Here is a 22,396-nt window from a genome sequence, read left to right on the forward strand (position 1 = left end):
GGTTACGCCCATTAAAACACACTGAGGCGGTGTTCTTCATGTGTTTACTGTGGTTTATATTTGATTTATATGGGTTTAACTGTGTTTTTGTATATTATCCTTCTGTAAGTTACAAAGATTAAATATAGGTGTACAAACCAAGTGTTATTTATAGGTTTATCATAGCTACCCACCACTGAGGCCACTGAAGTAATGTCCTATGTATTTTCTTCTGGGTGTTTCAAATATTATTACATACATACATATTTGGTAAGACTTTATAATATCTATCATATTAAAATAAACAACTATATATCATTAAAAACAGCACATTTATAGTTAATTAAAATGTATTTAACAATTATTTCACTGTTAACAAGCAACAGGATGCTTTATAAACCACTTATTAGCAATTGTTTATTAGAAGGTTGCAACTGATGCTCATAATAATGAATACTGTGTGGTTCATTTATAAACATTATTTGGATGAGTTGCAACTAATGTTTTTAACCATTTCATTGTTTCTTCACAGTAGAAGATTATTACTGATAGTTATTATGAAGTGTTACCCACCTGAATGCTTGTATTTTGTACATTTTGGAGAATCTATCTATCTTTTTAACAGTACATTTTTCTTAACAGTTCGTTTTTAGCATATAAAAAAGTTTAAATAACTTTGATTAATTTAAGTCAAAATTGGCCATATTTGTCCATGATCTTCTTCTTCTGTCGGAATTTGTGTCCAATTTTCATCTATGTGCTGGCACTGATATTATTTCCTAAGCAATTATTTGTCCTGTCAAAAGCTTAGTGTAGCATGAAGACTTGAAATGGGGGAAAACTTATCCTTGATTTTTATAAAAGTTCAAAAATATTTTTACCAGCATTTCAAACAATGCTAATCACTATTTCACTTGTTACGACTAATTTGGTACCTTTGGACAGAACCTGGCCAGCTATGCTATGTTATGCTAAGCTTAACTAAGATAAGCTAAGCTAAGCTAAACTAAGCTAAGCTAAACTAAGTTAAGCTAAGCTAGCTAAAATAACCTGGCCAGCTATGCTATGTTATGCTAAGCTAAACTAAGCTAAGCTAAGCTAAACTAAGTTAAGCTAAGCTAGCTAAAATAAACTAACCCTAACTACAATCTTTTGGCTGATGAGTACAAATACAAATGTTGTTTCTATCTTTTCATTTCTGGGCAAGAAAATAATATTTGTTTAGTAATATATATTTATTGATCATCAATAAAAATATGAAAACATAGAAAAGACAACCCCCACACCCCTGATGGACCTCAGCCACTGGCAACAAACAAAACAGAAAAAGAAACAAAGCACACATTAATTGGAAAATGAAATTAATAGAGGGGAGAAAAGTAATAAAACAACATAATTCAAAAGGACTCAATTGTCTATCCTCAGGCATAATATCTAGAAAGTCTATGAGAGATAAAAATTGTTTTATATTAGTTCTTTAAAGAACCTCTAAGAGAGAACGTCAGTATTTCCAGCTTTACATTGCACAGAACGCCTGTGATCCACCAGTCAGACAATGGGCTCATTCCCAATCCAAGAAAATTGAACGCCTGCGGTGCTGAAGACCATGACACTGACATTTGGAGAAATAATAGCATTAATCAAACCATACTTTTTAAAACAAGTTTATTAAATAGTAATAGATGAGTAACAGATCAGCGGTCACTGGTGTAAACTGACACGTCTAACATGTCATCCACATATTCAAACACACCCGTAGGTTGTAGCGTTGACAGTTCACTCTTGATTTATCAGGTGAGAGTGTTCAACACAGGTGCAGTACAATAAGACGAGCTTGAGGGAGGTGTCTGGGCCAATAAAGAGTATTAGATAAGGCCATCACGGGCACGTGGATTACTCTAATCCTATCCACGGGCGCTGGGCATCACACACTCATTCCTGCACAGTTGAAGATGAAGATGGAGGCCACTGTTCGATGTGCTGCTGTGCTGCTCCTCCTGCTTCTATCTCAGGGTAAGTCACTGTGCACCTGTGAGGAGGATATTATTCAATCATAATGCAAAATCAGGAATATTCTCACTGTTCTGCCTTGTTTATTGTGTCTTTTTTGTTGCTATTTTCTGGTTACATACACGCAAATCACGCAGAATAATCTGAGATATTTGTTCGTGTTTATCGCAATAAAATACCTGCAAGCGATTCATAAATTAAATTGTCGATCATCTTCATTTCGGTTCATTTCTTTCAGTTTCTTTTGCAAACTTGAGCTTTGACATTTAATTTAATCTGCTTCTACGTTTCATGCATCTGTTGATGTGGCACAGCCCTGATCACTGTCCACTCCCAGGAGGTGAGAGCCCCATAATGAACCCCATACGTGAAGTTTAAAATGTGATCTAGATTGGGAGCAAACTCTGGATTTACTTATCCCCGCTTGTCCTTCAGGAGGAGGAGGAGGCTGCCCAGGAGGTTGCCCAGGAGGTTGTCCAGGATGAGGAGCTGCAGGAGGAAGACCAGCAGGTGATGGAGACGTTGACACGGAACATGAAAGCCTGCACCTGTGACTGTGAATCTGCTGACTCACCCACACGACTCCCCTCCATCATCCCCACTATCCTGTCAACATCGCTGCCACCTCCTCCGCCACCTCAGGCTCACCTACTGAACTGCATGCCAGGTGAGGTCACACGTTAAAGGTTATTAATGAAGCCAGTATGTTTTTTTTGTTTTTTTAAAGTGATAAATGGGGGGGTGAACAGTATGTGAATGACGATGACATGGTGGGGAACATGGCACATGTAAAGATTAATGACAGGCAGCGCTGCTTCCTGTGGATGTTTGAGGTGTCACATGGACAAGGAGTGTGGTGTGATGGATCACACAGCTGGTGGTGTTGGCTCTGTCCTTGTGTGCACTCTGTCTCATCTTGGCTCGGTCTCTGCAGTGGCTGCACGATCACCTTCTATGATCCTGACATTTTTCAGCCTGACTGTTTAAAGGGGCTCGGATCTGTTCCAGAGATGGTGACAGTTTGGTTTGCAGAAATGAACAACTGTGAGGAAGACGCCTGGAAGGGCAAACGCTGCTGGATAATCTTATTACCTGTGCAAAGAATGTGATGAGCAGATTAGGGAGCCAAAAATAGGGCGTGCCCTTCACCTAATTGCATGATACTGGGCAAAGCAGCACACATCAGATGATGACCCGATCGCCATCTTCCGCCTTATCACGCGATCCTTCGGAGTATCAGATTTTGGCTTGAGCTGGAACACCAGGAGCAGGACGGCTGGTCAGAGTATTTCATGGGAGAATTTACAGCATGTTGTTGTTGCTCAGTTGCTCTGTGAACTGGATTTCTTTTGTATATCCACTCTAAACATGCATCAACATTTTAAAGGATACGCTCATTCAAAATTAAAGTTCAGGCATCATCCACTCACCCTCATGCTGATGAGAAATCAGAGGAAGTTTTGTATTGGAGGAAACATATTTGGAGCTTCACGGTTAAACCCTGATGAAGCATTCTCCTCAACCACTGAAGTAGATGGGGACTTGTATTAAAACTTAAAAAAAACAACTGACAAAACATAAACTGGCTCCATACAGCTGATCAGACTTAATCCAAGTCTGCCCGCATTGATTTGAATAGACGTCATTTACACCCTCGATGAACAGTCGATCGCTTGCGTTCAATTCAGATGGGGTGCATGCAAAAATGTGAAATGTGCATGTGAAAATAATGTCTTTTTAAATCAATTTGGGATCTGGGGCTTCCCCCACGCCGGATTACGCCATATTTACTGTATGGAGCCATTTTATGCTTTATTCTCAGCTGTTTTTTTTTTATATTTTAAATTAAAATGTGTGAGTAGGGTAAAAAGTAGATATGACTGAACTGTCATTTTTGGGTGAATTTATCCTTTAATGAATTAGACGTGCAGCACTTCATTTTTAACATAGCCATGGCATAATGTCAGTATTCACATACTGCGGTGACTCTGAGTGGTTCATAAATGGTGACAGAGGAAGTGGACATCGCTCAAGTTAGTCAAGAGTCTCGCAACAAAAAAAAAATATTTGATGCAAAAGTGGAACACAAACAAATGTCGAGCCCGGATCAAATCTTGGCTGAATCTTCCTCATTAAAGGGTTTTAGTGCCACAGTTAACTGTACGTCTGTCCTCCACAGAATGTCCTTACCACAAAGCCCTGGGCTTTGAATCTGGATCTGTGACATCAGACCAGATCAGCTGCTCCAATCAGGAACAGTACACTGGCTGGTACTCCTCCTGGATGCCCACCAAGGCTCGCCTTAACAACCAAGGCTTTGGGTAGGTCCTGAAAACCTATGTCTTCTTGTTATCATCGTGAAAAAATACTACAAATAAAAGCTTATACTCTATATGTGTTGTATCTGTTAGGTGTGCGTGGCTCTCCAAGTTTAACGACCAGTATCAGTGGATCCAGATTGACCTGAGGGAGGTGGGCGTGGTGTCTGGCATCCTGACTCAGGGTCGGTGTGACGCTGATGAGTGGATTACCAAATACAGCGTCCAGTATCGCACCATGGAAACCCTCAACTGGATCTATTATAAAGACCAGACAGGAAACAACAGGGTGAGCACACAAAACAGCATCTGACAAGAACAGTAAAACTTTGTGACTCTTGATCAACTTTATTAATATGAATAGTTTTGCAGCACATTCACGTCTGCTGAGTCAGTTTGACTCTTTCAAAAGTCGTCAGTGTTGCATAATTGTGGAGTCAGTCGATGATGCTGCCGCGCAGACGTCTTCAGACGACCTTGAGGGCGCTCACTCATCCCACTGTACATCGTGACGATCACGAGAAACTGAAACACTGACCTTGTGTTCAGGGTTTGCTCCATCCTCCCTGGACTGTCTTGTTTCACCACCACAGCAGCACACACGGATAGTTTACCCGAACTACTTCATTAAAGAAACACAGCGATGGAAACCAAACAAAGCCTTCTTTTGTCCGGCAGATCGAGGTCAAGGTCACAAGTTGTCTCACGCTAAGCTAACATTTTCCCTGCATTTCATTAAGGGATCTGTATGAGAGAGTCTGAATACATGAAAGTACACCACACAGAGTCAGATGACATTAATGTTAATGATGTTTTTAGTATTGCCTGTCACCCAGGTAAAAGAGGCAAACAGCTGATCTGGAGCAGGATAGAGTCTCATTCCCAGGCCATCAAACAGAGACCCTAACACATAAATCTTCTGTTGGTGTCAGTCCTCTATTAAGGGCACATGCAGGCTGTGTAAAGGTCGAACTAATGATCCAGAACAAAACTTCACCCCCTGTTGCCTCCATTATATTTCTCTTTAAATGAAATAACCTTGCCTCAGTACTGGAGTTCAATTTCCAACTGAATTGTTTCTTATGTCAAAAGAACAAGTCATCTTTGATATTCTCTGATCCGAACAGATTCAGTGCAACTTGTCACTCTTACTGACCTTCAGACTCTGGTAAAGTTTCCCACTTGATAGTAATATCTCAGACTTGTCAGCTTCTGTTAATCGTGCTTACTTGCTTCGCGCTGACTCAGTGATCCCAGCTTGTATGAGAAAATGAAATAAACGGATGAACACGTCACGCTGAGGGGTCGGCCTGTCACTTTTAACAAAACAAACATTTTGTTTTACCGCGCTTGAGGGAATAATCTGTCAGAAAAAGGCAACACGACAGTTTAACACAGGTTTGGTTTTAGAGTTTTAGAGTTTTTAGAGTTTAACAAGGAATGGACTGTCAATCAAGAGAAAACCGCACGTTCCCTGGTTACAGCTTGTCCAATATGAAGACTTGCTTGTGACATGATAGTAGAACAATCTGACGCAAATTTACGTTACGTGGTTTACTTTCCACTCTTTAGGTCTTCTATGGGAACTCGGACCGCTCCTCCACCGTACAGAACCTGCTGCGCCCACCCATCGTGGCTCGCTACATCCGCCTGCTGCCGCTGGGCTGGCACACCCGCATCGCCATGCGGATGGACCTGCTGATGTGCATGAACAAGTGTACCTGAAGTGCACTTGGCCCGACTCTTTCCTCACTTTCCATCCTTCCCCTGCCAACCTGCCGCTTGCCAAACGGGGGACATTTGGTCCAACACCGAAAGATCAATCATGTCTGTCTTTTTTGGCAATGCTGGAGGCAAACTAAGCCGGGCAGGAGGACATTTTCGGTGCACTATTTATTGGTCTTAAAGTCTGTATAAAGTAATTGTTTTACTGTGTAAGAACAAAATTGGACAGCTTTCTTGAAGCAAACCGGGGATTTCCAGTTCAAAATCCAATTTTGAGGCAATGTTACCTTCAATAGAGTTACAGGAGTAAAGATAAAGATGTGATTGTCTTTGAATCAAAGTCACAAACCATGGTGAACAAAACATTCGACAGGTTAAGAGTCAAATCAAATGAGTTTGTTTTATTTGAGATTTACTATTACATATGTAAACATGAATATTCTAAAATTGTTAAGCATTCATTTGTGGGTTTATGTTCTCATGTAAATGCTCTGTTGAAAAAAAAAGCAGATAAACACCGACTATGCTACCAATTTGTGTCTGTAATAAAAGCAGAAACGTAATACTTGATTTAATTTAAACAGCTGATAAACATCCTCTGTTATAAATATTACCAAACAAGTAGTCACACATCAGTATTAATATAATACACAGTGCTCCTTCAGCAAAACAATAATCCAAAGAGAGAAATGTATCGTGTCAAATACAGACTGTGCAGAGTTCCTTACAGATGCACAGCACACAATACGATACGGTCATGTTTGGACTCAGTGTGTTACTGTGGGTCTTTTTCGGTCTTCACACACTGCGCACATGATGAACATAAAGTGAGGAAGAATTTACAGAGTCAGAGCAATATTGCTGAGCCACACCGTCTCTTCAAAGTGCAACATTAAAAAGCCTACAGTGTTCCTGCCAAGCTACTTTCATGGCACTTTATCCCAGACAGAAAACAACGTTACAGTACAGAGCTTCTGGCCCCACTGTGGTTTAAGATTTCTCAAAGCTTGTCCCAAGTGACTCAGTGTGTTCAATCAGTTAAAAATACACTAGTACAGTGATTCCCAACCAGGGGTACATGAAGCCCAGGGGGGTGTAGCTGTAAGGGGTGACATGGTTACATAGCTGAACATGTTGAGTAAGCTGTAATACCTGAATATTTGTTACTCGTCGTTATTAAGAGTGCGTGAAAAGTCAGCAAGCAGGCAGAAAAGTCTTGAAAGTTACCAAAAGTATCAGACAAATGGTTGAAATAGCTAACAGTAATAAACAGTTCAGATAGATGAACAGTTGACACAGTTGGTCGAAATATCCGGCTAAAAGAAAAGGACAAGTAGTTTGTTAGCTGGCACAAAAGAAATGGAAATGTGATGAAGAGGCTTAAAGAAATGGATGAATGGATTTAAATTAATAGCTAACGGTAATGGACAAATGGTGAGTAGCTATAAGAAATGAAACATTTGCAATTGTTAACTAAAAGCAGGCTGGTGGGGATGCTGTTAAAATAGCTAATAATAATAGGTTCACGGACGAAGCGGCTAAAAAAATGGATATCGGTTAAAATTGCTAAAAATAATAGTAATGTTATAGTTGAACAGTTGAAACATTTAGCTAGAAGTAATAGACGAAAAGTTGAAATGTTAGCTAGCATAAAAGTACTGTTAAAATGGTGAAAAAGCTAAAAGGAATAAAGGTTAAAAAGGTTAGCTTAAAGTAACCAACAAATCATCTAATTTAACAGTTAAATAAATCACTTGAAATAGTAAACAAACATAAGTAATGTACTAATGTTGAAAAGCTGGAAGAAGTGTATAACACTTGAAATAGTTTGCTAAAAGTAGGAGGGAAATCTTTTAAATAACTAAAGTAATAGAGATGTGAATGCAACAGCTGAACACATGGTGGTAAGGCTAAAAGGAATTGAAGAACAGTGACATCTGTGAGCTCAAAGTCTCGGAAAAATGGTTAAAATGGTTAACTCAAAGAAATGCCAATCATTGAATTGTATAGCTAAAAGTAACAATGGAGATAGTTAGCTAGCATAAAAGAAATGGACAAATGGTGAAAAGCTAAAAATAGGCTAGTGGGAAATTATTCAATTAGCCAAAAAGTAAAAGTTACATGGTTGAAACAGTGAAAAATAAATAAATATTTGAAATGGTTCAACAGTTAAAACCGTTAGCTGAAAGTAGTGGACAAAGGTTGAAATGTTAGCTACCAAGTAGTAATGTGCAAATGGTAAAAAGTCTGACAAGAATGGACGAACATTGGAAATTGTTAGCTAAAAGGAAAAACAGTTGAAATATCTAATAATAATTTAAGAAGTGGCTCAGATAGCTAATGCTAGCTAACTAGCTAAAAGTACTGGATGATTAAAACTGACAACTTCTGCAAGTGAGAGCGACACAAATACCAATACTTGACCACATGACCAACACTGACAGTTCAACTGTATAAAAAAATACTAATAATACACACTTTCAAATAGTCAATAATGTTAAATAGTATCTAGTTTATGATAAATGAGCACATTGGGACACGATGGGTGGTGTTAGCACATCCCACACAAAAAGGTTGAGAATCACTGCACTTGTACACCCAGAATGGCTTTTGTGTTCCTCTAGCTGCTGTAAGAATTAACTTTCTCACAATGATTAAGAAAAAAAACAAAAAGCAAATAATGTTATACATATATAAAAAACAATAAAAATCTAATTTTTACAGCAGTTAAACTTTGTACAATATTTTGGATGCATTTTGTACATTTCTTTAACTGATTCGACAAAGTACAACCATTTGGAAGATGTTTGTGAAATCTTTGAGTAAGAAATACGCGACAAACAAAACCTCTGAGTCCTGGTAGAAGTCGTCAGAGTGAAGTATAAGCTTTCCATTAACTGGATCTATATCAAGGTTTTATTACTGTTTACTTCATATTTAAAGGTGTGTGATAACACTTTCACATCTATTAACACGTCAGTAAATGTAGATTTAGATCACATTACTACCGAGAGGATCGTTGGTATATTCTGTGGAGGGAGCAGTTATTATATGTGTGGTCTTGGAAATTATTGAGGTTTTAACCATAGCTTCACTTGTATAACATGTGTTAATAATATATATGAAAGTGATGATTCATACGTATTGTGCATGACCAGTCAGTGCTTAAATGTTAGTTATTAGTGCATGTTAATCTCAGCAGATGCAGTGCTTCGTTATCTCCTACAGAGGGCGACGTAAGTTAAGATTTCTGTCTGTTTATGGCACCATAGTGTCTAAAATGGCTGCATTACAAAAGGACATAAAAACCTAAATACCCTAAAATAAAAAAAAAGGAACAAATAGATTTAAGCTTCATAGATTGTCAGTGCCAACTCAGAAAAAATTGCACTACAGCGATATTTTTCAAGAACAAGACTGCCTGGACTCGCAGTTGCACATTTGAGCATCTGTAACCAAAGTGACAGAGCACATCCAAAGGCGAAGACGAGCTCGGACGAAGCGTTACAATCCCGGGTGAGATGAACACAATGCAAAGTTACTGACGTTACCAATCTCTATTGTAACAACTGATAAAACTTTATTTGTTTAGAATGCCTTAGATAGTCTTAAGGAAATACTACGCAGTAAAATGTACTAGATTTCTATATCGAATAGAAACAAAAATACTTACACTTAAAATCTACACTTTATCTATCCATTTATATATATTTAATTTGTAATATATTTACTTTATCATACAAATTATAGTCAGAATTACAGAAGTAATAATATAAAGTCTATCAAACATGGAAGCTTTAAAAAAATGAAGACATAAAAAGGCTTTTGGCCTGTTTGCAAGCAATGTTTAAAACTGAAGGTTTGGTATCTGTGTGTGTGTGTGTGTGTGTGTGTGTGTGTGTGTGTGTGTGTGTGTGTGTGTGTGTGTGTTCAGCAGGAGTGTACTGTTACGCAAGGGACATGTAGGAGCAACAGAGGGGGAAACGGAGGAGTCTGAAGTGGATCTGAGAGCTGCAGGGTGGCCGAGATCACAGAGCCGTCTCTTTCAGGTCGTTGAGGTTTGGCATACGGGACCTGGAGGGGCGTCCGAAGCCGTGCCCGTTCTGGCCTCCCTTGATGCCCATTTGCTCCGGGTAAGGGTTCCCCTCCGGGCGGCCGAGGGCAGACGTATGCCAGCCGGACTCGAGCTGTCCGGGCAGCGGGTAGGCTGCCTGTCGGCTCTTCAGCTGGGGCGTGCTGACCCCTGAGTGACCCCGGTTTTCTGTGAATCCACCTTGAGCGGAGGCTGAATTAGGCAGCGGCTGGTAGCGCATGTCAGACTGTGCGGTCTGGTTGGAGGACGAGGACGAAAGGTGCAGGAGCTTGCGCAGAGACTTGAGCGGCTGGCTCTGAGAGGGACATGACACATCACAATTTTAATCTAACGTTTTACAACAACCCATATCCAGAAAGTACTTTAATTTCTCATTAGAGACGTACCGGCGAGTGTGAATCTGACAGTTTCTCAGGAGGCCAGTCCTTGTCCCTGTCTCGGTCCCGCTCTTGGTCCCGGTCTCTGCTCTTGTCACGGCTCCTGTGGCGGCTGCTCTGGTGACTAGAGGACCTGGAGGACTTCTGCATGACTGTGTCGACCCCTTCATTAGGAACCTTTCACACATCATTTAGCAAATATCATGTAACCTGTCCAAACTAACAATTTCAAACTGTATGACTTGAACTATATGACCAAGGTGGGTCAACACAATGTAAAGGACATGAAACAATCAATTGTGCTAATCTATTTTTTTTCCCTGAGGGTGAAATACACAATGAATGTTTCCACCACATGCTTTAATCACTATTCCCAGAAGCACTGTTTTATAGAAAGACCCCAAAAATGTCCTTAATACATCAAGTGTTTCATGTTATCCTTCACATGTGTTGGTTCACGATGGTCACAAGTCTGAAGATGTGTTTGCTAACAAGTCGCTGTGCAGTTAAATCATACAAATTAAAAAAACATAACATGCATCTCTTGCCATAAACCCTACACATTCACTGATCTGAGGAAGAAAAGAGACGACTCCTCTTGTTTAAAAATTTAGGGTGAATTACTTACAATCCATGACATATATAATGCCTCAGTATTTTTAAATTATCTCCTGTTTATGCAGCAAACATTATCTTCCAACAACTCTGAGTCTGACTGCCTGCTTCCTCCTGGCCAGATTGCATTTATTTGTGCTCTGTCATCAGCTTTAACCCCCTCTCAGCATCTGAACAGTCTGTCACATATAAATAGAAATGTGAGGGGAAGAAACAGTCCAAACACCTGTGTCTGCTGAACCATTACTACCACTGAGACAGCAGTCACTTTAACATGTCAAAATGTTGTTGCCTTTTATATTTAGCAGCTAATTTCCTCCCTCCCTCCCTCCCTACTTACTGATCTATGCTCTACAATCAAGCCACAGGCAGGTTAAGAGACACTTGGAGTGGCAGAGGAGTGGATCAAATGGTGCTGTGTGATGTGGGTAAACAGTAAAGCTTCACGTGAGGGTAACCAGGCACACAAAAATCTCGTGTGCTTAACCAAAGACTGAGTGCTCTCGTTCATCCTCAGCTCATAGCCAGAGACATGCTGTTAGGGCTGTGGCTAAAATCACTGTCGACTGATCAGAATCAAATGCAACGAACGCAGAGACGACCAGCCAGATCCATTCACTTCACTGGACAAAGACTATTGAATAGCCTGGTGCTTCATGAAAGGGGAGTTTCCGAAAGTAATATAATGAAAAGTTATCAATAATGTAAACATTCAAAACAGGCACTTTTTTGTATCATTTAAAGGAGACCTACTTTGCTGTCTTTTGTTTGTTATTTGTTTCCTTTCCTACATTATTCTACACTGTTCTTCAAAGTTAAAAAAGGTCAAAGTCTGCACCAACAGAAGCTCCTCTCTCCCACAGAAAACACTGCTCCTAAAAGCCTCGTCAGTAGTCTCGCCTTTAATTCTGTGACTTTGTGACATCACACTACATCACCATGTCACTCATTTGTATAATTAATGCCTGGTAGCTAGTCTGGCATGTAAGAATTGATTTAGCACAGCAGCTCTGTTGTTGTTAGTGCTGCTGGCTCAGGCGTGTCTGTGCTGACCAATCAGAGGAGACTGGATATTCAGGAGGGGCCTTAAAGAGACGGGAGCTAAAACAGTGTTTCAGACAGAGGGGGAATACAGAGCTACAGCACTGGACAGTGTGAGAGAAAACTGATGTGTTTTTGAGCATTAAAGCTTGTAAACCTGTTCTAGTAGTGACCAAAATAAATGTATGAACGTTTAAAAATTAGCAGAATATGTCTCCTTCAAATTCAGCACTGACAGCTGTGGCTTTGTTAGACTGTTGCATCAGGATTTGTGAAGATCAATAGATCATTGGCTTTGTACCCTAACATTACATTTTTTATCTTTAAAATAATTTATATAATTTTGCAACAATCTGACTTTATTTTAGAAGATAAGGCAAATACAAATAATAATCACCAAAAATAACAACTCCAGATTGAATTTCAGTTTGTTATGAAGTTCTGGTTTCTCCTAAATTTGTCCTGAGTAAACCCTCTTCCAAAAACAAATCAATTAAGGATCTCTGAGAAATAAAATAAACTCTACTTCTCCAACGCAGTCTCGGAAGATTTTTTGAAGTGAGCCAGGCGAGCAAAAGTAGACATGGGTGGGGAAAAGAAACCTCGGAATATCATCGATTCTGCTTTTGATTTCATTTGATTGACAAATTTCGATTCATTTCAATTTCAAAACCCTGCCACCCCTGACCTACATTGGTGGATCTGACTGGTCCATGTTGACTTATTATAACATGAATGATTTTTACATAATGATCAAGAAAACCACAGAAAACAAGTGAATTAAAGTGAATGTAGTAGTCTTGATTATTGTCGTGCGTACATGCAGTGTCGGATGGGTGGAGTTAGGAGGTGAGTAGGATAGTGTAAAACAGCATGTACCATGGAAGAGGACACTACAGGGAGGACTCTCACAGAGGAACTATGCTTTTTGTTATTCTTTGGGCTAAACAGAGGGAAAAGACATTTCTTGATGACAGGAGGCCTTCCTTCAGGGACTTGCATCTGGAATATAGAGGCACATGAACGGTGGCACAGGGAAACATGATGCAACGACAACAAGGAGAAATGATTTTACATCTGCGTAAAGGTGCTTAAAACATTTGAAAAGCAGAGGAGGAGATACAGTATGTAGACAGATGTCAAAGGACATATGCATGAAAATAGTGCATCCAGACATGGCTGTACATCCTCACAAGTACCTAACATGCAAGTTACCATTTGAGATTTTTTCTTCTTCTTCTTTATTGCTCTGAAGAAACCCTGCTTCTCCTTTTCTTTGGATGGCTCAGAGGAGTTCAACACCACGGTATCTGGGCCAGTCCTGAAAATAAAACAAAGGATGCTGAGCGTGATGTCCCAAAGAGAACTGGCCACTGACCATGTTATGTGACCAGTGTAAATTTAATCCACCAGAAAAATTGTTTCACACACCAATGTACAATGGGCAAATATGTGTTGTTGTTGTCAAGGTAACCTCATTTAGAGACGATGTTCTTTGAAAACAAAAAAACAAAAAAAAAACCCTATGATCTGTTTAATTAAGTGGGGATAATTACCAGGGGTCAAATGCCGGCTGACGTTTGGAGTGGTTCGTTCCGTCCCCGGCCCGGCTCTGACCTCGGCTGTCATGGAAGGAGTTGTCTGGCCGGGGAGAAGGGACTGTTCAACACACACAACAAATATTTCCATTCAATTTTTGATGTACAGGTGTAAACGTTCTGGAATGGAATGTATCGTATATACTAAAGTTGCATTATGTAAGAATTGGCCACCTGTCAAATTCATACTTAAAACAAATGGAGGGCAGCATATCATCAGAGTTACTGCTAACTGCTGCTAACGGTAGCTGCCCTTAGCTAATTAGCTCAGTTAGCCTTGGCTGTTTTGTGTTTACACTGCTATAGAGCTGGAGCTTTGGACAGGAACAGAAAGGGGGCTAGCTGGTTAGCATACTAACTTCAGCAGATATCTCTGCAACACAATACATAAACTACATTCTGAAATACTAAACTAGTATTTTAGAAAGCTAAACGCCACCATGTTAATATTGTCATTGTGAGCATGTTGGCATGCGGGAAGCCCTGAGATCCCAAACTGATTTAAAGGGTTAGGGTTAGAGATTTCAATGTGCAATTAAGTTTACAAAATAGTGAAAGATTTCAGCTTTAAATAGCGTCTTTTCAAGTATATATTTTTATTTCCTATTTTTGTTCGTTTTAAAACGAGTCCCCAGCTACTTCAGTTGTTTAGGAGAATGCTGCAACACTGTTTTGCTGTGAAGCTCAGCTCCAGAAATTTTTAAAGATTTTGAAAAAATCATGTATCTGTCTGAATATTCAGTATTGGAAAGGTGTTTTTTTTGTCATTCTACCGATAGCGACTTTAAGAAGGACCTGATCGATGAACATAGATTTGAAGAAATGATTTTGTCAACTGCAGTAAAAAGCAGTGAAGTATCTGATCCTTAAAACTGAGCTGACATCTTGATCTCCATGGTGCAGTGAAAGAAAGAAAGAAAAACATGGTGTGACTAAACCAACCTCGGTAGAAGCTGCCCACCCTCCTGGGCATGGATTCACTGTAGATGTTGCGGTTCTCTTTGGAGGAGCCCCCGTCTTCTGTTTGCTGGTCATGATATAAGCCAACCTGAGTCACAACAGAAGACCTAGTCACACCAAAACTAAGAGCTACACTGCTTTGCATACCTCACTATGTGAGCTATTTTTATTTACCTGAAGGAACAGAAAGAAGGAGAAGGCTTATTGATTTACAAGTGGTCATTACAATAAAACAACATCTGTAGAGGCTATAAATGTATTCCAGAATCAAACTGAAATGTGCTCCGATGACAATCCTGACTGTGCTATCATAAGTAGTCACATTAAAGGGAAGCAAAGCACACAGAGAAAAATGAAGAGGCATCTGATGCGCAGAGACAGAGAAAGAGAGAGAGAGAGAAAGAGCAGTTCATGACAGCAGTATCCACCCACATCCAGTCTACCGAGAGTGCGGATGTGGGTGGGGAATGGTGGGTGCAGGCAGAATGTCGGACCTCGCTTTTTTGCCGCTGTGTGTGAAAAGATGCGGTGTTGTCCCTTGTGGAGTCCCTTATTGGGGGTCTGCTGTGGATGACCTCAGTGGGTGCCTGTTCGCTCTGTTAATGGAGACATGATGAAGCATGATGTGAGCTCAGCATTTCAGCGCACACATACAAACACACACACACACACACTATATATACTATATGTGTATATACAGTATATATAAATATACAGATAACATGGTTTACTGTATATACTAACAAGGAAGCCACAAAGCTGCAGTTATGTTAATTCTGCCAGTCCATCAAACATGGGAAGCTGACTAACAAGATCTGGCTGTAAACCTAAACACAGATCATGATATTTTCAGATGCCACGAGAATAAATCCTGGCTGCATTGTTGTAGAAACTGAGACTGAGGCACAGTTATCCAACACAACCTGGTGTAGGCATTTGATATGATTAGATCATGTAGGCTTAGGCTTTCCTTAAAGTTGGAGAGGTTTGATGTGGGCTGGTGACTGACCCTACTCATGTCTTCCTCTCTGGATGAGCCCCCAGAGTGGCGAGGCAGTGTGCGGTGCTGCAGCTGCGGGGACAGGAGCTGTAGGCTGCTGGCTCTGGTAGGCACCCCCTGCCCTACCGACAGCCCCTCATCCGCCCCATGTGTCCTCTGGTGGTCCCTCCGTACGTACATGGAGTGGCGGTGCGGTCGCTGCTGGGAGGAGAAGGGGCTGGTGTATCCCTGACCGTAAGCTAGAGGGTCATGCGGGGCGGACAGAGAGTGAGCGTGGCTCCTCTCAACGCCACTGTCCCCAGGGTCTAGGGAATCTGGTGACTTGGCCTCCTCTGAGGCCTTGTGGCGGGTGGAGGAGCGCCTGTAGGATGAGTCCAGGGTGTTGCTCTCTCTCTCCCGCATGCTTCCTCTGCCAGCTGCGCCAGGTCCCAGCCTGTCCACCCGGCGGGGTGCTGGACTGCTCGGGGCTGTGAGGTCCAGGCAGCTTGAGGGAAAGTATCGAGATGTGGGCTCATCAGCGTAAAGATGAACATCATTTAAGTTCCCCACCGACTTGGCATCGCTAAGCGTGCCATAGCTCTTGGACAAGTTCAGGTAGGCGAACTTGGAGGAGGAGGGCGTGGAGCTGTGGGCCTCCATGTAGCTGTGTCGACTGTGTTTCTCCCCGGATTGAAGCGTGTTGGTCTTCCCCTCCACAAAAGAATGGCGGTTCTGCTGCGAGCGGAAGTTGGATTTGAGGTACTTGGCTCCGGGGCCGTCGGACACCTTGGACCCAAGGTTAATCTCAAAGTCGCCCTTGCTCTTGGCTTCACCAGGGCTGAGCAGATGAGGCAGGTTGCTGCTGGCCAGGTCCATGTTGCACGAGGTGGAGTGGTTGTAGATCTGCGGCTGGTAGTTCTTGGGATGCAGAGTGGGACTGAGGTTGATTGCTGCAGGCATGTTGCCGTTGAGAAAGCCATCGTTGTTGGGGTGGAGGTCTTCGTGCCGGGGTAAGCTGGAGCACTCTCTGCTGCTGGAGCGGTGGCCTCCCGAGCTCTTTCCCCCATGGCTCCTGAGCAAGTGCAGAAAGATATGAAACGTCAACATACCGTAGACCAAACATTAATTTAAGCAATATGTGGTGTGCCACATGGATCAGTCCCTAGACCTCTACCCCTCCTTTCTAATAAATGTAAATGATATTACATCTGCGGTTGATTGTGAGCCTTTTCTCGATGCTGATGACTCAGCTTTGGTAATGAGTTCAAAATATGTCATTAATCTACAAGTGTCAAAATCAAGTGAATGGCAGGTGGAAACAAGACTCGTCACATTTTGTGCCACAAATATTAAACTTGCTCCCAAATTTCTATAAGTTAGTATTGCAATATTGATACATATCAATACTGAATATTTGAAATGTTTTCTATACTAATTTTCCACAGTATCGATACTCCAGTACTGGCTGCAGTTTTTTGCTCTCCACTCCAACAGAAAGTTGAGACACGCATCGCTGATCTCAACTTTCTGCCCACATAGTCCCATCGTTAATTAACTTAGATGTTGTCGTGCTTAACACACAGTACACAAGCTTTGTTGTACAGCTGTCCTTTTCAAACTACAAAGCTACGCTAATAGTTAAGTAATAAATAAATAAATACATTCTAAACAAGCAGCAAGATTAGGTTAATCCAAGGGATTTTGCAGGATAAATCTAACATCTAACAAGCAGACTGCACATATTCTAAAACTCCCCGGCTCAATTTCCCTGACTTTCTCTCAGCAGTCCCAAATGTGGCTGATTTCCACATTCCTGGGCCAGGACATTTCTCTTGTCCACTAACCACACAGTGAAGCTTCAGGAGAGCTTTGGCCTGTTGCAAATCACAACACCAACAAACAACATCCACCTTCTGCCAAAATCCCTAGTTAAAGTTTAAAGTGTTGCCGTCATTTTTGCCAACTTTCTGTCCGTCTTGCAGTTAGCAATCTCCTCCCTCCTCTCTACATTACTACATAAATGCAGAGCTGTAATCTCCAGACATAATAGCGAAGAGGAAGATTCTGCTCTCTGCATCCGGGAGCAGACAGGACCGCCTCTCTTTAGAGTTCTCTGTCCTGATTGGATGAAGTGGGGAGGGATACCAGAAAACATATTTTCTCTTTTTCTGCATGAGCAGGTGGAGGACAGACATGTGTTACCGACCAAACACTGTTTAACACTTATTTTAATCGCTCGCAGCAGATTTGAGGCTATTTTGGATCTAAATTGTCGATGTTAATGTGTGGGAGCTAAAATTTGGAACTGACTTCCAGATGAGCCGAGATTGTTGGAATGCAAAACGATTATCAAAAACAGGTGTCAAAAGTAGAGTAAGGACGGGTGAATGTGTGGTGTTTAGTATTATAGTAAAAATTAACAATTTATATGGTGAGTACTGTTATATCTACTGTAGTTAGTGGTAATGTAGCCGGGGCACAGCTGTCTTTGTTGTTACTATGATTTTGGGGAGCACTAGGACCACACGGAAATAATATATGTTCACACTTTTATTTTGGGTGATAATAAATGTGAGTTATTCTATGTTTCCTGACAGAATAAAAACCAAACCAACAGAAAATGTCTGAATCCTCTCACGAAGGGCAACACATTATGCAAAACTGTCACTACACAGTGCCTGGCGCAGACACTGCAGGTAATGGTCCTGTTGATTGAAAAATAACCGGTCACATTTGCATAAGAAAAACACATTGACTTAATACTCTGAACAAGAGGGAGACACTGACAAGCTTAGACTAGCAATAGTGCTCACTGCTGACCTGCTGGGGGTGGTGTTGTCTCCATGGTGCGGTTTTCTCTTGGAAGAGCGTACAGGTGTAGGTGTAGGTGGGCCGGGCCGCTCCACCAGCCGCAGGGTCTGGAAGGCGTGGTGGTTCAGGCTCTGCTCTGTGAGAAAGCGTTCTGTCGGGTTGAGCAGCAGCAGGTTCTAACGCAAGAAACACACAGAGGGAGCCACTGAGTCCTCGAGACAGCAAGAACATCCAGATCTCGCACGCAAACTAGAAACAGTCATGCTATGATGAGTCATCGCCATTATCATAAAAGTCAGGCTGCTGCTGCTTTTAATTGTGTCTTACTGTCACCAAACAAGCCAAACACTGATGTGAAATATGATTTGTGACATTTGCTTTTTGCTCGTTCAAAAAAATAGGATTAATAACCTGTCTCGACAGACTCTAAATAAAACCTGCGAACTGAAGACAGCTTGTGAACTCCGAGGTTATATAACTCAAATTTAGCTGCAGCGTCTGTTGCTTTGTCCGGACAACAATAGAACCGGCAAGGCCGACGACTACTTTTGCATTATCAATTAGCAAACACACTCTGTTAAATTACTTTCCGAACTCAACTCAAGAAAGCCTCATTAGTAATAAGGGAGAAGTCTGTCCTTGCTGAAGTCAGTCCTGAGATGACATTATGTTAGCAGTGAGTCATTATCTACTGGGAAAAGCGCAAGTGCACAAGCACAGCCCACATTCTTGACATGGAGCTCCTGTTTACAGTGCAGACACAGCAATAACAGCAGTGCTGGAACCGGGATATGAGCTGAGAGATGCTGAAGCAGTGAAGAGGCATCATGCAGTCACGACGTAAACACTGTGTTAATGATGCAATTATCACATGTCGAGTTTGGGAAAATGGGAGCTTTTACGGTTCTTTTTGTCATGGCGTGTAAGCAGGAATAGTCTGGAACAGGATAAAAGGTATAAATAGAAACATCTCGGGAGCTTTGCCAGCTTTGCCAGACCGGTGATCCCTACCTTTAGCAGGTCCAGCAGGGCTCCACCGATGATTCCCAGGTATCTCCGCTCCAAGGTCTGGGGGTGGTTCACAGCAGGGAACTATAACAAGAAACAGTGGATAACAGTAGAGCCAAAAATGTGGCCACAACAAATGTCCAAGTGATAAATGAACAAATAATTTGTAGAAGGACCAGCAAGATCAGTGTGAACGTGGAGTAGAGGGGCATGTGTGATCAACAGGCTTTCATAAATGATGTAAATGATGTAATGATGTAAGAAAAAAAGGGTTTGGTATTGACCTTCATAAGGAAAGGGGAGAATGGAGCATGGCCAGTTCTCATCAAAAATCAGCAAATTACAATCGTTTCTTCATACCCAAACTTTGCGTACGGGCCTATACCATATACATATCCAATAACACTGCGTTTAAAAGGTGGATGATTGTGAAGGAACAGTTAACAGTTATTCTGTGAAATTGCAGGCGTCTGAGACACTGCTGGGAGGTAGCAGGGTCCTGTTTCTGATAAAGAAACTATGTGGTATTGGACTGGTACATAGACTCCATGAGCCAGCATTTTTGGCAGTATCAGTGGGATTTCCTATTTCCTGAATCCTAATTGTCTGCTATAGTCATACCTATCTCCACAGTGCTATGTCAGCGCTGGAGAAAGGTCCGGCTGCACCCACTATAATTATTGTGTACGGGGAAGAAAAAAACTCCGGTTTGTTTGTATTTCTTTAAACCAGTGACGATGGTGTTATTAAGCACAAAAGCCCATCATGTAGCGACAGTGCGACATGTAGCGACACTCTTTTGTGGTGTAGCATTTGCAAATGGGGAGGCAAATCCTGGCATTTAAATATCTAAATCCTAATAAAAGGCTAAACGGTTAGAAAAGGTAACACCTGTTTACTTGTTTATGTGCGTACTGTTAACATCGCGGATAAGGTTCAGGTATCCTGCCATTGTCAGCGTGTGGGTTGCTAGCTCCAAGGTTATATTGTTGCTTCCCATAGAGATGCCAAGATGCTCCAAAGAATGTCTTTCATGTGTTGTTTGCAGTGGCCTGTCTGACTTGTATCTCTTACTTTTTTCTCCACCATTCTGTGAATACACATCTACCAATAATCCAATCTAAATCAGCATGGAATATCATGGAAGTACGATACTGCTCTCATAAAATATATTGCACGTTTCAGGCCAAGACTGTGACAGCAGGCCACTTCTTCCTGATCTAGACAAACACTGCTACCGCTGAAATGAAATTTTTTGCAAACGCTGTTCAGACTCACAAGAGCACTGTTGCATGTGCTTTCTTCCACATTCAATCTTCCCATGTCAACCTTTCATTCTGACAGCATTTTTCATCTGACTATTGTGGATGTGCTGCTTGCCAAAAAACGTCCAGAAGCTGTTCTTTATACCTCACACATTTCCAAGTGTTGCCGAAAGCACACCGTAGGTGGCCAACGTGATAAAACAACCATCAAACATCCTGTGTTCACTCACAAGCGTTGTGTGGTTTCTTGTTTTCTGATGCATTAGTATTTGAATAAAAACAGTTTGCGTCGTTGCTTCAAACACAATTCTCTTTTTTCATGGTCTTCTATGATCTCATTAAGATAATTTGGCAAGGAGAGAGGGTCTTAACTGCGAATGTCCATCAGCGAGGTTTATTGGAAGGCTGACCATCTCCAGTCATTTAAATGACGACAAGCATAATAATGTGGTGGATAAAAGAGGATTTTTAACAATAGCAGTGCTAGATGGTTATTCAAGGAGCATCCCTGTCCAACATGTGCCTGTCTTCACTGTAGAACAACAACTGGCACGTATTTCTGAGCAGGAATCCAGAGAAGAAATTAGGCTTTCCCTACACCCATTTAATTTTTTTAAATGCAGCATTCTTGAGCAGGGTCCTATTCACTGTCAGGTATTCACAGAGGGGCAGTTTGCAAACTAATAATTATAACCTGCAGCGTGGGCAGACAGGGGAAGGGAATGACGACCCGGGTCTGTTGTACCACCAGCCTGCCACTGAAGACTTATCACAGCCTTCCTTCACAGAGCATACAGGATACATGATACACGATGAGTCATTGTGATCCAATCAGTCACGGCACAGCAAACTCAGCCAGGAGAAGAAGAAAAAAAAAAAAACAAGCAGAGAGTGCGGAGACATAACGGGGGGAGAAAATAAATAGGGGAAGAAGAAGAGGAGGAGGCAGAAAGAGACAGTCGAGAGCGATGGAACAGAAGAAAGGAGCAGCATGGGTCAGCAGTGTGAAGTGCAGTCAGGATTGGGGTAAAGAGCGTTACCCGCAGTCCGTGGAAGCGGGGGTTGTTATAGAAGAGCTTCATCTGTTCTGGTGGCAGGGGTCCCAACACTTTCTGGATGGTGAAGAGCTGGTCGATCTCACTCTCTCCCGGGAACAGAGGCTGCCCGTCGCTAAGCTCTCCTAAGATGCAGCCCACTGACCACATGTCCACCGCCTTCCCGTAAGGAGCCCTGGGACCACACATTTCAGGGGTTGGTGATTGAGGCCAGGCATAAAAATAGCGTTTGTAGGTACATGTCAATGTGGTGACTGAAACCTGGACGAGGTTAAAAAAACCACCGGACGTACCCGAGCAGGAGCTCCGGAGAGCGGTACCATCTAGTGGCCACATACTCGGTGTAATTGGCATCAGTCCCCTCAGAGAGATTACGTGCAAAGCCTGGCAAGAGAAGACAGGAAGCAATAGGGCATAATGAGGAGCTTTTTGATATGCTCTACATGCGGAGACACCTAAAAATGACTTCAGCCGGGCACCTCTGTGGACGCTCATTATGATTCAGAGGTGGAAGTTATGCAGTAGTTGAGGGAAAAGCTGCACTCATATAGGAGAGATGAGG

The 22,396-nt window shown here is 41.8% G+C and overlaps 2 protein-coding genes across 8 annotated transcripts in view; one reads left to right on the forward strand and one right to left on the reverse strand.

Annotated features, from left to right (window-relative positions):
- The first annotated feature begins 1,894 nt into the window (after window positions 1-1,894).
- Window positions 1,895-6,552, forward strand: LOC115591242 (retinoschisin). The gene is made up of 6 exons (XM_030433059.1): window positions 1,895-1,992; window positions 2,304-2,329; window positions 2,425-2,656; window positions 4,169-4,310; window positions 4,401-4,596; window positions 5,880-6,552. Exons 1-6 carry the CDS (start codon window positions 1,932-1,934, stop codon window positions 6,030-6,032), a joined length of 810 nt encoding a protein of 269 aa, XP_030288919.1. The 5' UTR covers window positions 1,895-1,931; the 3' UTR covers window positions 6,033-6,552.
- Window positions 6,407-22,396, reverse strand: part of LOC115591241 (cyclin-dependent kinase-like 5) — a 44,401-nt gene continuing 28,411 nt past the window's right edge. For 3 of the 7 annotated variants that reach the window (XM_030433051.1, XM_030433052.1, XM_030433054.1), the window contains exons 8-19: window positions 22,128-22,218; window positions 21,820-22,009; window positions 19,518-19,598; window positions 18,516-18,682; window positions 15,726-16,767; window positions 15,211-15,312; window positions 14,699-14,804; window positions 13,715-13,817; window positions 13,374-13,479; window positions 13,038-13,160; window positions 10,512-10,679; window positions 6,407-10,420 (exon numbers count right to left, since the gene is read on the reverse strand). In XM_030433051.1, the coding sequence (XP_030288911.1) occupies window positions 10,061-10,420; window positions 10,512-10,679; window positions 13,038-13,160; window positions 13,374-13,479; window positions 13,715-13,817; window positions 14,699-14,804; window positions 15,211-15,312; window positions 15,726-16,767; window positions 18,516-18,682; window positions 19,518-19,598; window positions 21,820-22,009; window positions 22,128-22,218 (2,639 nt within the window). In that variant the 3' untranslated portion in view covers window positions 6,407-10,060. The remainder of the gene's footprint in view (window positions 10,421-10,511; window positions 10,680-13,037; window positions 13,161-13,373; window positions 13,480-13,714; window positions 13,818-14,698; window positions 14,805-15,210; window positions 15,313-15,725; window positions 16,768-18,515; window positions 18,683-19,517; window positions 19,599-21,819; window positions 22,010-22,127; window positions 22,219-22,396) is intronic. The other 4 variants (XM_030433055.1, XM_030433057.1, XM_030433056.1 and 1 more) reach the window with 4 other exon arrangements.

Source organism: Sparus aurata, chromosome 11 (genome assembly GCF_900880675.1).
Source record: "Sparus aurata chromosome 11, fSpaAur1.1, whole genome shotgun sequence".
NCBI classification, from domain to species: domain Eukaryota; kingdom Metazoa; phylum Chordata; class Actinopteri; order Spariformes; family Sparidae; genus Sparus; species Sparus aurata.

What these genes read in the sequence shown, in the direction of transcription:
- LOC115591242 (XM_030433059.1), top strand. Translation starts at nt 1,932, where the DNA reads ATGAAGATGGAGGCCACTGTTCGATGTGCTGCTGTGCTGCTCCTCCTG. An exon ending in CCTACTGAACTGCATGCCAG is followed by an intron (nt 2,657 to 4,168) that starts GTGAGGTCACAC and finishes TGTCCTCCACAG; the next exon opens with AATGTCCTTACCACAAAGCC. An exon ending in CTTAACAACCAAGGCTTTGG is followed by an intron (nt 4,311 to 4,400) that starts GTAGGTCCTGAA and finishes TGTATCTGTTAG; the next exon opens with GTGTGCGTGGCTCTCCAAGT.